The sequence below is a fragment of the Hylobates moloch genome, unplaced genomic scaffold (assembly GCF_009828535.3).
Source record: "Hylobates moloch isolate HMO894 unplaced genomic scaffold, HMol_V3 SCAFFOLD_9, whole genome shotgun sequence".
Taxonomy (NCBI): domain Eukaryota; kingdom Metazoa; phylum Chordata; class Mammalia; order Primates; family Hylobatidae; genus Hylobates; species Hylobates moloch.
Window position 1 is genome coordinate 65740558 of NW_026652284.1, and position 16752 is coordinate 65757309.

The following is a 16752-nucleotide window of genomic DNA, read 5'->3' on the forward strand; positions in this document are numbered from 1 at the left end:
TAAGCACGATGCGTTCTCCTAGATCTACGAACAGGTTTTTTCCTGCCTTGGGAAGGGATACGTCTGCTTGTAGGGATGGAAATGCCACGGGTGATTTTGGAGGGGAGTTGTTGGCTTTTGTTTTGGCTATAATCTATTCTCCCTTTATATCCTATAGCACTTGAGTTTTTACTCCCCATTGTCCAATTTTGGTGAAGCAAAGCCACTGCTTACCTTTCGGACCTATAGTCCCTTACGACTGCCAGATTTTCCTAGATTTTTTACTTTATATTAACTTTTCCCTGATGCAACACATTCCTCGATTAAGGTTCCATAACAGGATTTTCCTATGAGTATGGTAAGTAAAGGATTGTTGTATTTTTCCTCCGTAGTGGAAAGACTGATAACACAGCAGCTCAGAGGGGCTGCTGTGGACAGTAGGGCGGGTACTGATACCAGGTGCAAGGCTCTTGTTTCGCTTCGAACCGGAGAGCGCGCCAACAGAACGGGAGGCGGTGTGGAGCAACACGAGGTTTTAATGAGCGCCCCGTGCAGACAGGCTGAGGCCTAAAATGGCGTCAGCCCCAAGTGAAGACGGGGCAGGGTTTTTATAGTCCTCTGTAAACAGGAAGTGTCCCAGTCTTACGTGACTGCTGCGTAGTACCCGGTCGGCCTCCCTCTCAGTCTTCAGCGGGTATGTGTCTCCCAGCCAGCTCTCTTCCTGCTTCTGCTATCTTGCTGACGCACGCTGCTGGAGCAAGTGGCCTTGTGCCTTGGGACTGGGCCTGAGGAGGGAGGAGTTATTCATTCCCTTAAGCTTTCAGGCCCCCTTTCACTCAGCACTTTGAAAGGCTGAGACGGGAGGATCACTTGAGGCCAGGAGTTCCAGACCAGTCTGGCCAACATAGCGAAATCCTGTCTCCACTTTAAAAAAAAAAAAAAAAAAAATTAGCTGGGCGTGGTGTCGCCTGCCTGTAACCTCAGCTACTCCAGAGGTATGAGAATCGCTTGAACCCAGGAGGCGGAGGTTGCAGTGAGTGGAGATTATGCCACTGCAATCCAGCCTGGGTGACAGTGCGAGACTCTTATTTCAAAAAAAAAAAAAGTGAATCCTTGGGCCTTATTAGAAATTCCAATTCACAAGTTTGGGGTAGGGTCCAGGGATCTGAATTTTTAAGAATTAACTCAAAGTATTTTCGTTTAGATGCTTTGGGACCGCCCCTCCCAAAACTGGCTTAGAGTGAGACATGCGTGTGGGCGTAATAGATCCATCTAGGAAGGTTAGTTAGAACTGGGTGGGCAAGGGGCTTGGAAGCCATGCTGACACGTTTGTTTTGGGTGCCTACAAAAATGTTAGAAATGTGATGTATTATAGGGATGTATTTGGAAATATTTGCACTAAAATGATATGATGTTTGGAATTCGCTTAAAAATAGCCTAGTTTGGGTAGGATGGCAAATGGAAAGAGAGCTTTGGTGGGAGAATGGATGGAAAAATTGGCTGTGTGTTGATGATTGTTGAAGCTAGGTCATGGATTCCTGGTGATTAATGATGCTGCTTTTTCTGCCTTTGTGTACTTTTGAACATTTACGTAATAAAAAGTAAATTAAAAGGATAGGGGAAAATGGGGAAACAGAAAACAAGTTTCTCTGTGGTTAGTGCATGGCTTGTTTGTCAAGATGGCTTATTTATTGAAACTTCTCAGCTACCCTTCAAGTTTCTCATCTGTAAAATGGGATAATTATATATTATCGACAGCGGTATTTTGACTGAGGTAATGTAAAGCACTTAAGACAGTGCCTAGTCCATCATGTTCCATAACAGAACTTATTTTTATTATTACTCAATTTTGGCAGGCAGTGGAGTGCTATCAAAGAGGTTTGAGCATGAGAGTGACATAAAGCTGTTTACAGAACGATAGAAGAGTATTTCAGCTTATTGGAGTTGCTACACAATGAAATTAAAATTTCAGTATTAGAGTCAAGGAAACCAGCAAAACAGGTCATACCTGCTTCAGCCTCAAGGCTGAACTGGGAATATTTCTACTGGGAACCTGTAGGTACTGAGTCAGCCTTAGTGACAGAGGGGCAGCTTTGCTGCCTGAATAAAGCCTGGAACCACATAAAGGGATAAGACTGGTGGGAACCAGCCAGGGATGTGCGTTTTAAGGCCAGGGCAGTAGTGGAGGACACCCAGAGCCAACAGAAGCAAATCTGAGTGGGGACTGGCAAATACAGGGTGGACCTAGCTGGGCCAAATGATTGTGAGACCCAGTTATAGGGGAAGGGGTTTGGCAAGACATCAGGACAGGTCTACGGACTCTTAACAAAATACACAGGCTGGTCAGAGAAAGAGCTGAAGTCAGATCCAATTCTAGACTGGTGAGCTGAAAGTGCTGCTGGGACAGGGAGCCATGATCAACTTCCAGAAGGGTTGAACAGGGGCAGGAGCTAGGGTTGTGGGAGAAAAATAAAGCCAACGTCTTCAGAAGAATCAGCGGTATCACTGTGGAGGCAGGTTGCTTGATGAGGCCTGTAGACCCATGCTTTAATTCAGGACGCAGCCACCTGGAATGACCACTCCAGACAGACCTAGATTGTTATGATCTGCAGAAGGCTAGGTATCTTTCCTGTGGTCTCAGAGGTTAGATTTTATTAGCCTTTGCTATTTCACTTGACCAGAGATTCTCTTAAGCCTCATGTGGTTTTAGCTATAATTATCTGGTCTAATGAAACATGAGTAATAGTACGTTGTAAACATTTGTCTCCTTCCCATATCTGTACTTAAAAAAAAAAAAACTCAAAATGGCCGGGTGCAGTGGCTCCCGCCTGTAATCCTAGCACTTTGGAAGGCTGAGGAGGGCAGATCATGAGGTCAAGAGATCGAGACCATCCTGGCCAACATGGTGAAACCCCATCTCTACGAAAAATACAAAAATTAGCTGGGCATGGTGGCACGTGCCTGTAGTCCCAGCTACTTGGGAGGCTGAGGCAGGAGAATTGCTTGAACCTGGGAGGTGGAGGTTGCAGTGAGCCAAGATCCTGCCATTGCACTCCAGCCTGGTGACACAGCGAGACTCTGTCTCAAAAAACAAACAAACAAACAAAACCCTTAAAATATCACATGTGGAAAACATGGTTGCTTGTATATATGATGGTTGATCCTATTGCCATAGAGCATGGTTATAAACTGTTGCCTATTTCTTATAAAGGACCTCTCTCTCCTCTGCCCCCCGTCCTGGTTAGTACTGTACAAGAAACATTTTAGGCATCAGGTATTTGATGAAAACCTAAAGGATGTGAATTTGCTTGACTCTGAGATTAGATGGTTAACAAAATTTAGAGAATGTAGGTTCTCATTCCTAATAATTTGTCTTCATCAAAATAAAACAAAACAAACACCAAAGATTTACTTTTATTAATTGACAATATAATTTTGGTGCATATTTTTGAGAAGATAACATTAGTTTTAATTTTTCCAACTTTACTTTAGACCTGTACTAAATCTTAATAAATAATGTTAAACCACCAAGGGATTGTTAAACATTTATAAAACATATTTATAATAGAAAAGTTTTCAGCAACGAAAAATAGTGATGTAGGTTGATATGTATTGGCATGCAAAGATAGCTAGGATATATACTAAGTGAAAAAATTAGATTTCAAAACAGCTTATATAGTTGAGTTCATTTTTGTCATAAAATATATGTTATAGATTTATAGATTGAAAAACATCGAAAAACATTCTCTGATTTCTAAATATTTACTCTTTAAACCACACTCTACATGTTTCCTCTTGTTACTTTGATCATCAAATTAAAAATGCTTATACATTTAATTTTGGAACCTGTAGGTATTTGTACAGTGATGAGAATTTAGCAAAAGAGTTGCTTTATTATTATTACATATGACATGTAACAGAAAATTTTCATTGCAGTATTTTTTGTTCCTGGTTATAAATATATCTTAATTCTTTATGCAGGTAATTCATTAATTCATTAATATTGGTGGGAATTTCTATGCTGAAGCTAACTCTTTTCTTCTTCTACAGCTGGCCAAATTTCGCAGTCTCCTGTGCACAGCGGAGGGTGAAGCAGCAGCTTTTCTGGTGAGCAATCACCGCCCACCACAGCCTCTGAAGGGCCGCAAAGTGAGAGCTTCTTTCCATTAAAAATTGTCACCAATGAACTCCCCCAAACATGGCTGTGGAGAGACAACGAAACAAAACAAAACACAAAAGTCTCTGCCAACAACTCCTTTGTAGAATTCTAATTTACATAAACCATTTTACTATGAGCTTCAGTGTTGCAAAGAAAATCAGAGCTCTCTCCTTTTTTTTCTAAATTTTTTTAGTGATAGAGTCTCACTCTGTCCCCCAGGCTGGAGTGCAGTGGTACAGTCTTGGCTAATTGCAGCCTCCAACTCCTAGACTCAAGTGATCCTTCCACCTCAGCCTCCAGAGTACGTAGGACCACAGGCATGCACCAGCATGCCTGGCTAATTTTTAAATTTTTTTTCTTTTTTTTAGAAATGGGGTCTTGCTATGTTGCCCAGGCTGGTCTCAAGCTCCTGGCCTCAAGTGGGCCTCCTGAGTTGTCCTCTCAAAGTGCTGGGATTTCAGGCATGGGCCATCAAGCCCAGCTGGCCCAGATCTCTTTATTAACTTATCTGTCTCATATTTGCACTCATGGACAGTTACAGTAAGCATTATTTGACATATATTAAAACTCATGAAATATGTGTACTTCAACCTGCATGAAAATATGGTTAACATTGCAAACTTTAAATGTGTTAAAAATTTTATCTTGCCATAGAGACTGAATTAGTCACAGCTCTCAGTGATGTTAGGTAGAAACTTATATCTCAAATGATAGGATTGTGATGCTTTTTTTGAAACAAGTGATTCTGCTTAATATTTTGTTATTATTCCAATTCATAAACAGTAGATTATGTTTTCCTATAAGGATAATTTTTGCAATGATTATGTTGCTAACTCTCATTGCATGATACCTTTAATAAAATGAACAATATAAGAGTTAAGGGCAATGGGATAAAGCTACTTAATGTGTCTCCTCCACTGATCAAAACTATTCCATATAGTCTTGGTGAGGAATTCCCCAGGATATAAATGGCTATTTACACTGTAATGAATTATACCATATATAATATTCACTCAGTAATGTTAATAATGAACTGGCTAATAATTGACAAGATGCAATGCCTGCCAGTTTATGACATTAACATGGTTTGAAACTAACGTATGACATAGTACCAGTGCAGTCAGAACTGCCCTCAGGCATGATGAACATGTTGCCTGCTTTTGCCTGGTGTTTTGGCAGCAAAGCAGGAAGCAATCTTGTGTGGGTCATTGTTCTCTCAATTTGTGGAAAAAATTACTTCAGTCTCATATAAATAAATAATGGGTCCATAAACCCTTCAACCCATTTCCATGGCAAAACTCACTTTTCCTTTTATACATGTGCCTCAGTCTCTTAATTTTGTCAGGTGGAGCTTGATCTTAATTTTAACCTATTTATCTTTTGTTTTTGTTTGTTTCTGGTGGGGGATAAGAGTGGTGTTTCTTTTGCCCTTTCTGATACAATTAGAGGGACACTAAGCCTTAATAACCACATTTAAGACTTGAATACATACTACACTTTTGTCATCTCCTGACGTAAGTTTACCTGAGTTTCCTTGATTTTGATGATTTGTTTCTTGTATCTCTCTTCCTCTGGATGTAGTTTTTTTTTTTTTTTGGATGGAGTCTTACACTGTCACCGAGGCTGGAGTACAGTGGCACGGTCGTGGCTCACTGCAACCTCCACCTCCTGGGTTCAAAGGATTCTCCTGCCTCAGCCTCTTGAGTGGCTGGGATTACAGGCACATGCTGCCACACTCGGCTCATTTTTGTATTTTTAGTAGAGATGGGGTTTTGCAATGTTGGCCAGGCTGGTCTCAAACTCCTGACCTCAAGTGATCTGCCTGCCTCCGCCTGTCAAATTGCTGGAATTGAAGGCGTGAGCCACTACGCCCGGCTTGAATGTAGATTTTAATAATTGAACTTATTCTGCAATGTTGATAGAATAACTGAATATCAGTAAATTGTGTAACAGTGATGGATACTGTTGCGTAAGGTGAGCTCCTGAAGAGTGAAGCTAATACTTTAGTCAATGTTCTTTTCCCCTCAGTGTCTAGTTTAAGGCTTTTAGAAGATTGATCTGTAGCAATTATTTAATGAATTGAATATTTAAAAATTTTTATTTGCTGTCTTTAGTAATTATCTCTCTGCTTGAAATCAAATGCACTATAAGTTAATATAACATGTAAAATACATTATCTTTTGAAAATAGTTTCATTTTAAAGGAATACTAATTAGTTGTAACTTGTAAAACCAAAAGTTCTAATGGTTTTTAAAAACCAGTGTTGAGTGGAAAAGTGTTTCTTTAGTTTGGAAAGACAGGTGAATTTCCTAGTCAGGGAAAGAAGCTGTTTTCTGGAAGAATGTTAAGTTGCTATATCTGGAGAGGCATGTAGGACAGGGGTTCTAATTACTGTCTGTGAGAGTTACTACTTTGTAACTTATGGTTTCTGCTTCAGTATTTTGTCGGTTCTGTATTATAAATTGCACCTTAATAGACCAAAAATATCTATACAGCACTGATTTCCTTGAATATTGTGTGTTAATTGATATATCTCCTAGAGGCAAAAGGTTTAAATGTGTGTTAAAATGGTTATATTGCCTCCTTTTTAAGCAATTTAAAGAGTTGTGAATACTAGTGTAGATCTCTTTTGTTTACCACAGCAAATACTGATTTTATGATTATTAAGCATTTCATATTTTAATTTAAATTGGAATCAGCCACAATAAAGAAAATGAGACAAGCTTTCAACTGTATCAGGGCCGTGTATGTGCATTATGCACAATGAGATTGCATTTTACACTTGTTTTTTACTTTTCTTTTTGAGACAGGGTCTCCCTCTGTCACCCAGGCTGGAATGCAGTGGCGTGATCTCGGCTCACTGCAGCCTTGATCTTCTAGGCTCAAACAGTCCTTCCAACTGAGCCTCCCTAGTTGCTGGGACTACAGGTGTGAGCCACTACTCCCGGCTAATTTTTGTATTTTTTGTAGAGACAAAGTCTCTCACTATGTTGCTCAGGCTAGCCTTGAACTTCTGGCTCAAGTGATTCTCTTGCCCCAGCCTCCCAAAGTGCTGGGAAGACAGTGTAAGCCACTACACCCGGCCACATTTTACACTTTTAATTTAGAAAATAATTTCAAACTCAGAGAAAAAATATACAGCACAAAAAAACTGTTTTTCCCCTTGAATTGTTTGAAAGTAATTTGCCAGTCTGATTCCCCGTCATTTCACAAACTTTAGTGTGTATTTCCTACAAGCTAGGACGTTGTCCTACATAATCATAATACAGCTGAAACAACCATGAGATTAGCATGGCTTTATTATTAACCACCCAGTCCATTCAAGAATAACTCGTCCATTTAGTTTTCATGTTTCCTTCAGTTAGGACCTGTTTCCCAGTCTTTCCTTGGTTTTTGTGAGCTTGACACTTTTGAAGATTATAGGTCAGCTGTTTTATAGAATGTTTCCATTTTGAGTTTGTTCAGTGTTTTGTGATTAGATTCAGATTTTGTGTTGCTGGCAGGAATATCACAAAAGTGGTGCTGTGCACTTCTCCTTGTATCCATCCAATCAGGCACCCAACTTTGATCTGGCTCTTATGGAGTATGTTCATTTCGTCGTTTGATTAAGATGGTGCATTAGTCCATTTTCACACTGCTAATAAAGACATACCTGAGACTGAGTAATTTATAAAGAAAAAAAGGTTTAATGGGAGTCACAGTTCCACGTGGCTGGAGAGGCCTCATAATCATGGCAGAAGGCAAAAGGCACATCTTACCTGGTGGCAGGCAAGAGAGAGAATGAAAATCAAGCAAAAGCAGTTTCCCCTTATGAAACCATGAGATCTCCTAAGACTTTATTCACTACCGTGAGAACAGTATGGGGGAAACCGCCCTCATGATTCAATTACCTCCCACTGGGTCCCTCCCATAACACGTGGGAATTATGGGAGCTACAATTCAAGATGAGGTTTGGGTGGGGACATAGCCAAACTATATCAGATGATGTCTGCTAGATGTCTCTGTTGAAAAGTTATTTTGTCCTTTGTAAATATTTGTTGGGAAGGGATTCTTTTAAGAGCATATAAATATTCTGTTCCTCATTAAACCTGTAATTTATTCATTTCCAGCATAGATTTAGAGATACCTGTTTTATTTAACAGGCTGTAATCTGTTATTATCATTATTTATTCTGATGCTCAAATTTTTTGTTGATTTGCCAAGCAGGAGCACCTTCAAGCTGACTTGTGTGTCCTTTTGTCATGTCCCTATGTCCTTACTTTCTGGCAGCTATCCTATGTTCCTGGCTCATTTTATGCCTTTCTTTCCCCAGTCCTAAAACCAAGGAGCCCGGTTTCTTTTAGTAGAAAATAGTATTGAGGAAACCAAGATTTGGGCAAGCTCATTGCTATTGGAACATTGCTACTCTGAGGCCCTCTTGATAAACAGTGGCTGAGAATGTATACGCACATATAAACATCTACATGTCTATACTTATCTATATTAAAACATGATTTCACACTCATATCTCTAATTCTAATCCAGCACTGCAGTGTTCATTCTAGTTTTCTCCATTTCTGTATTTGTAATTTCCTTCTCCAACAGTGAGAAACCTGGCTTCCATTATCCCTAACATAGTTTCTGATTTGGCTCATTCTTCTGTGTGTAGCGAATACCCCATTACTACTTCACCTCTTACCCTCACACTGCACAGATGCCTGTCTCACTCAGCTTGGGTCCTGGTGTCCTAGGCTAGGCTGCCTTGTCCCTCCTGTCGTCATGCAGTGTCCACCTTGCTTGGCTCTATCTTATAGACATTGGACTAAATTTTCAGGAAGGGAAGGGGAGGGGAGGGGAGGGGAAGAGGGGGGAGAGGGGAGGGGAGGTGCAGGGGAGGGGAGGGGAGGTTGGGGTAAGAGTAAGATTATGCTTTGAAATATTTGCTGAGCTGTTCATAGGGAAGTCCTTTTTTGTTTTTCTAACATAAGGTTACTGAGAATCTAGCTTTACTTATACACATTCTATCAAAAATGGTATTGGAATGGGATATTTTGTGAAAGGCTTTCAGTACCTTCTGAGTGGGGCTGCAGAAAATATAGGTCAAGAAATAGTAGTCTTATTTGAGAGGATGGGAAGGCATCCTGACCCTCAGATAACTACCTCACCAAGCTCTTTCACATTTTACTAAAGAAGACTAAATCCTTTATGTTAAGGTTTCAATACCCATTGAAATGCAAACTCCACTCAGGATAATTTTCCAGCAGTGATTTGCACTTGAGTGTAACTGATCTTCATATGTCAAGTTTTGGTAGGACCGAAGACTCTGACAGAAGGAAAGTTAGCTTGATACAAGAGTGAATGATCTGAGTGTTTGGATAATCAAGGTGAACTTGAACCACTTCAAAGTTTTGCCTATATGCTTACTGTACCCTAACACCTTGCACCATGACTGATGTATAGTAAATACTCAATTTTGGTGAATAGAAATCACTCTTTTTTGAGTCGAATTAATTGGCGATTTCTCTGGTGTGGCTAGAAACCTGCCTTTCCCTTCCTAAAGAGAAATTATACCAACCAAGTACCCCTGTCTCTGTCATGGGCTGACAGCAGTCTTCCTGCCTGAAGATATTCAGCATTTTCTTGCTTCACCACTTCTGCCAGAATAAGTTACCCAGCGGAAGAAAGTGGGTACATTAAACTTCCTTGTTTCAAATGAATTTGCTTCCAGTACAGCTCTTCTGGGTGAAGAGAGTGGTCAGTTTATCTTAGCTGTGCTCAAAGAGTGAGCGTTGCAGAAACTGTGTGGGTTTGATGAACCATAACTCAGCCCTAAGTTATTTGTGGAAGGCACGACTTAGGAAAAATATGTTACACAAAGATTTTGTATTTTAACAAGGACTCCTGGAAATAACTGTTATGAAGGAAACACGTAACTGTATTATGTGTCTAAAGGCTCCAGACACAAACACATAATTAAATGATACTGACATTAAAAAAAATAGATGACATAGTATCAGTCAGGTTCCAAAAAGAAGACAGAAACCACTCAGTATTCCAAACAGAGGGTGTAAATACCTAGGATTAATTATACAAGTGATGAAAGATGCTGAGAAACCAAACAGAGGGCAGTGAGGCAACCAAGAGATTAGCAAGAGCAGTAGGCTCCCGCCTTCCACAGGAGGAGGCAGTGTTCCCGGAGCCCAGGAGCTGTGGAACAGCTAATATGAAATGAAAGTATGCCTGAGTAGTAGGATCTGGTTATTTTTTTAAAGACACAGTTATTATCTAAGATCTTACTTGAGGCAGAGAGGAGGGGAGAAATACTCTGGGTTCTCCCTTTGTTGTATCCACTAAATTTCTATTAGTACCTGTGGATGGAACCTTGCCAGAAGCCAGACACATGAAAGGCCATCCCCCTTGTGATACAGAACGGATTAGTGAAAAAGTCTAGGATTGAATCTGAGAATATACGGGCTTAAGACCAGACAAGACACCAGCGCTGGCAACCTCCATTATTAGGTCAAACAAAAGACTGATGCTGGGGTGGAAGTCTCCAGAGAGAGAAAATCAATGTTATACTTCTCTCCCACTCTGTAAATTTTAGTTGACCACTATTAATTGGACACGTTAGATGCTAAATATAATGCTAGGGGTTAGAGATATAAAGATGATTAAGATGTTATTCCTGCTCTTAAACAGCTCAAAACTTCCAAGGCAACTATAGAAACAAAATGCCTCAATATAAAATATTAGTTTTTCTTAATTTTAGGCATCTATAGAGTGCTGTGGGATCATGAAGAAAATGAAGAAATTATTAGTTCTGGAAAAAATAACAAAGGCGTGAAGATTTCCAAGTGTGGTATATTTAGAAATTGAGTTCTTTGGTTCCCTGTATGGTTTTGTACCTAGCGTCTGGGGACAGGGACATGTATCAGTGAGGACTCTTTTGTTTGAGAATAATAGGAACTCAGTTCAAAATAGCTAAAACATAATATAATTTATTTATTCATTTAGAGAAGGGTCTTGCTCTGTCACCCAGGCTGGAGTGCAGTGACTCAAACATGGCTCCCTGCAGCCTGAAATTCCTGGGCTCAGGTGATCCTCCCACTCAGCCTCCCAAGTAGCTGGGACTACAGATGTATACCACCATACCTGGCTAATTTTTTTTCTGATAGAGATGGAGTCTTGCTATGTTATCTAGACTAGTCTTGAACTCCTGGTCTCAAGCAATCCTCCTGAATTGGCCTCCCAAAATGCTGGGATTATAGGTGTGAGCCACCACGCCCGACCAATTAATTATACAAGTGATGAAAGATGCTGAGAAACCAAACAGGACAGTGAGGCAACCAAGAGATTAGCAAGAGCAGGAGGCTCCCGCCTCAATTTATTGATTCACACAATTGAAAAGTCCAGAGGTAAAGCTGGCGTTCATCATGGCAAAGCCAGGGCCTACAATCAGGCCTCAGTCTCTCTACTTCTTGGCTGCCCCCCAACTTCTGTGGGCTCCATTAGCAGTGAGACTTTCCCCTCATGTTGTCAGATGGATGCCTGCACCTCTGTACCTATACCACCTTCTATAAGACACCTTATAGAAGGTAAAGGAGGGCTTTTATGTCTGAAGGCTTCAAAAAATGTTGGCTTGAATTCTCACTGGCCTGGATGGAGTCACATGCCCATCCTTCATCAAGTCCTCATGGCCAATGGAGAGAACATTGGCTCAGGGCAGCAGGAGGAGTCACCTTCTTTCAAAACTGAGCAGACTAAGAGTGGTGGGGTTGAGAGAGACACTGCAGTGGAATAAAATGGGGGCTAGGACCCAAAGATTGGGGAAATATTCTGCACAGCAAAAGCAACAGATATCTATTTAGGCCTGAAAAAGTGGCTCGAAATAGGCCAGAAAAGAATAAAATTCATAAGATAATTCAGAGTTTCCAGGAAATAACTGTCATTCAATTAAGGGATGTTTCTCAAGCCAAAAGTAGAGTCAGCATTTCAATAAGGCACAAGATTTAATGTTTTTTTCCTGCTAATGCTTTGATAAAGTGATTAACTGGCATGAGGAAGAATAGGGATTGTCAGACCTAGGAGCTAAACCTGGAATTGCAAACTTGGCATTTCAGCGGGACAGAGCTACTGGATGACCCAATCCTGTTGGTGTCCCATGTGGGACTCACATGTGGACACTGGGTTCTGAGCATTGTGGCCTGTCTCTTGCTGGCCTCTCTCAAGTTCCAAGATGGCAGAGACACGTCTTGTAGATTTCATCCTCATCTCCCTTAGCCTTCTTTGAACTTGTCTAGCAACCAGCACAGAATGATCATGCTTGCTATTCACAGTACCTTGTCCTTGCAGGTGGTTCAGGAAGTATTTGTTGAAAACCCTGATGAATGAACACAGGGGTAAGCACTCTGATCACGAGTAAAATGAGCATATCCTGCAACCTATCTGCCTCAATAAATAGCAAGTGTCCATAGATTATTCATCTAAAAACTCAAGCAATTCATTCCCTCAGGACATGCCAGTTTATCAATTGTGAAATTACTCCAAGATGTGGCAGGGTAGATTGCATTGTGACTAAATAGCTAACCTCTCTCCCCAGGATGATTTTGGTTTTTTTTTTTTTTTTGAGAAAGGGTCTCACTCTGTCACCCAGCTTGAGTGCAATGCCACAATTCAGCTCACAGCAACCTCTGCACCCCAGGTTCAATTAACTGGGACTACAGGCACGCATCACCACACCTGGCTAATTTTTGTATTTTTAGTAGAGATGGGGTTTCACCCTGTTGGCAAGGCTGTTCTCAAACTCCTGACCTCAGGTGATCCACCTGCCTCAGCCTCCTGTTGGGATTACAGGAGTGAGGCACGGCGCCCATCCTCCCCAGGATTTCTAACCAAGTGTTGCCCTTTTTTGTTCTGGCTAAGGTTCGTGCATCTCTCCTCTGAGTAAAATCTTCTGCCGCCATCATCTGGACAACTAGGACAATTTCTTTCACAGCCAGTGCAGTAGACCAGCAGTTCTCAAAGTAGGATTGGCAAGCTCCTGGGGGTCCTTGAGACACTTTCACGGAGTCAGTGAGGTCAAAACTATTTTATAATAGTACCAAGTGTTATTTGCATTTTTAAATAAAATGCATTTTTAAATTCGCTGGGCGTGGTGGTACGTGCCTGTAATCCCAGCTACTTTTAAGGCTGAGACAGGACAATCGCTTGAACCTGGGAGGCAGAGGTTGCAGTGAGCCAAGATGGCGCCACTGCACTCCAGCCTGGGCGACAGAGCAAGACTCCATCTCAAAAAAAGAAAAAAAAGAAGCACTCCTGTAAAGCACGCCCCGTGATTCAGTGTCCTACCACTTGTTCTTCCCAGCACTCCTTTCCTCTAAAGTAGTGATCAATTCTATTGAGCAGAGTGGCATATGCTGTAATAAAACCATATACACATACACAAATATATTACCCAGATACCAAAAGGTAATAGTATTCACACTGTCTCACACTATTAGACGCAGCACTCGTCACTCTATTCCAGGCACTCCTAGGTCCCCTCTTCCTTTATGGCCCTTCCTCACTTTTACTGTTATCTCTTCCTTGCCACTTTACTTCCTCCCATCAAGTCCAAGGCCAAGGGATCTGTGTTAATTCCTGTTTAGATGCTAAAGGGACAATATACTTTTCATTGTGTTTGAGTTAATTCCTTGAATTCAAGTCTCAACAACTTAATGTATAGTCTTAAGGCCCTGGCCAAGCAGTTCCCTGGGTTCTATCCACAAAAATTCCCTATCTAGTTTTGTTCCTAGCAAACTGCCACCCCGCCTGTTCTAAGCATTCGGTTTGAAAACCTGTCCCTAGCGCCTTCTATTTTCTTGTGTATTTCTAAATGATTCTGACCATGAACTTCAAGTTTCTTTGCCACGCTCTTTCCCAGTCTCAACTTTTACACGTATTGGCCTCCCACTTCTTCTCATGCCTTCTCTTCTACCTGTAGGCATTTACATCTCCAAGGCCCTACCTTGCAGTTCTTTCCTCTTCTCTTGGAAAAGAGCAGTAATCTATCTTGACAGATTTGTTACACTTTAGGTTTTTTTGTTTGTTTGTTTGTTTTTTGCTGGATTATAGCAGTGCAATAGGCATATGTGGCCAGGAGTAGACCAGGTGGCGATTTTCCTAGGGAGTCTCAGGAGTTTGATGAAGTCCTCTAGGTCTAGAGTCAAGCCCTCAGCTCTGCAAAATCAGAAACCTAATTTGTCAGCACGATGTCCCTTTCTCGTGGGCAGACTTACCATAAGTGAGTTCACAAGTCTGAAATATAAAAAGTCAAGTTATTAATTTATAATGAGTGATATGAGCCTTACATTAGCTGGAACACTAACCAAAATGAAGGTTCATTCACAGAATATTTCTTGAGCACCACTAGGAAGCCCACCATACACAGGAAACCAAATTATATAAGATGTTTACTTGGTGAGTATGGATCTCAGAAAAAATAAGACAAATAGGAGAAAGAAATTGTCTGAAGCATCCAACTCGTCTAAAGAATGATTTTCAAAGTGGGACATAATAATAGAACTTTGTTGGCTGTACTTCCCAGCATTTTCTTCAAAATATGTATAATTTTGCTGAAAGGACTAAAATACTTGGCCTGTTGACTAATGTTTTCTTAAACTGGAATATATTTGGATAAACTAGCAATATGTGCTTCTGTGGTTTTCAGTTTTCTATTCTGTGATAAATCTGTTTCCCTAGTTGGCACATCCTTATATTGGACATATTAACACATGCACTCAAGTAAGATTTTCAAATCTGAAGCCACTCTGCCCTTTAAGGAGTATGTTTATATTTTGGTTCTTATTCATAAGGTATATATTGCAAAGTCCAACTCTGAGAGAGCAAACATGTAATATAAAATTTTAAGCTCATTTTACTTATTCTCAAGTTCTTGTGGGAAAGTCTCGGTATAACCCCCAAGGACTACACAATGTTATTTGTTTTTTTGTGTGTGTGTATGTGACGGAGTCTCGCTCTGTCGCCCAGGCTGGAGTGCAGTGGTGTGATCTCGGCTCACTGCAAGCTCTGCCTCCTGGGTTCACGCCATTCTTCTGCCTCAGCCTCCTGAGTAGCTGGGACCACAGGTGCCCACCACCACGCCCAGCTGATTTTTTTGTATTTTTAATAGAGAAGGGGTTTCACTGTGTTAGCCAGGAAGGTCTCAATCTCCTGACCTCGTGATCTGCCCACCTCGGCCTCCCAAAGTGCTGGGATTACAGGCATGAGCCACCACGCCCAGCCACAATGATATTGTTTAAAACTACTTACTGAATATATAAAAAGAAAACAAAGTGTTGTAATTAAAGACGATGAGACAGCATAGCCCCCAAAACTCAATATAATCTGTTTATTTCCTCTGGTTTTATTTTCATAGGAATTTTCTTCTAGGAAAACTGTGTTAGCATTTGATACAGGTAGATGCAATGTTTTCTCAGCCAGCTAGGATGAAAAGCAAGAAGAGAAATATAGGGATGCAGACAGAAGGCACTGACTGAGATAAATATAAGTAAGACTAATCATAGCTTTGTGACTAACTAGAGGTTTTACAGGTATAATGACTTTTAAAGACAATTTTCAGAGTTATTGTATAATAAAAATCTTTGAGATCCATGAAACTCCGGCAGCCCTGGTCCCAAGGGGCCGCCCAAATATTGTGTATCTAGCAGTGCCCCTTTCTCTTGGCATAAAGACTATGCTGTGCTGGGTTATTCCATCTGCCACTCAGACATCCTGAGATCAAGTAAAACAACAATTCCTACACCCTCATCTATTTCCTTCTCTTATTTCCTGTATAGTGGATATACTTTCTGTGTTTTTCCTCTTAGAAATTGGAGCCTGGATAAACACAAGCTTGAAATGCTCCTTCCCCAAATAATGAAAGGCTCTGTTGTGCTTTGCAGCCATCCAGAAGTATGCTTTCAGCTGAGCTTGTTCACTCATCACAAGAATTCGAAATGTGAGCTCCAAATATTCTTTTATGTAAATGACTTTATTAAGAAAAAGCAAATCCAAATCTGGCTTCTCAACCAACATTAAGGAAGAGAAGAAGAGAGCTCTGTTTTTTTTATTTGTTATGAGAACACACTTCATTTGTATTCAAGCAAAGACTTTTTGTCATATATAATGAAAGTGTATGCTTGTTAAAAATCAGTAAGATTGAAAAGGCTAGGAGGACATATTCCATTTTAACCTTTTTTTAAGGTAAAGATCTCAGCTATATCTATTTCAGTATGCTTGAATTAGTCTCTATAGACGGTTCATATTTCTTGTGAATGTGTCAGCTTATCATTAGGTCAGGTAGCATCTTTCAAAGGATGAAACTTAATTACATACTCTTGTTCTGTAATAATTTCATGTAGGTAAGCTTACATATGAAATACTTTGTAACTAAGTTGTAAATCAAAACAAAAATTTATGCTTTTTCACCCTTGCCCACTTCCATTCCTCTTCAGTGCTTGACACAGAATCAGAGAAATAGTGAATGCCTAATCATGAATTTAATTATTTACTAGACATGGGTATATGTCGTGTTTCTATCTCTTCACTTGCCTTCTGAGATGAATATCTTGGTTTCCTCCCTCTTCACCAGCTGT

General features: G+C 40.5%; 1 protein-coding gene across 1 annotated transcript in view; it reads left to right on the forward strand.

Moving 5' to 3' along the window:
- CA13 (carbonic anhydrase 13) overlaps positions 1-6865 on the forward strand; it is a 39643-nt gene extending 32778 nt beyond the window's left edge. Inside the window, exon 7 of the mRNA XM_032758463.2 lies at positions 4030-6865. Within this exon, the coding sequence (XP_032614354.1) occupies positions 4030-4149 (120 nt within the window). The 3' untranslated portion in view covers positions 4150-6865. The remainder of the gene's footprint in view (positions 1-4029) is intronic.
- The last annotated feature ends 9887 nt before the right edge of the window (positions 6866-16752 follow it).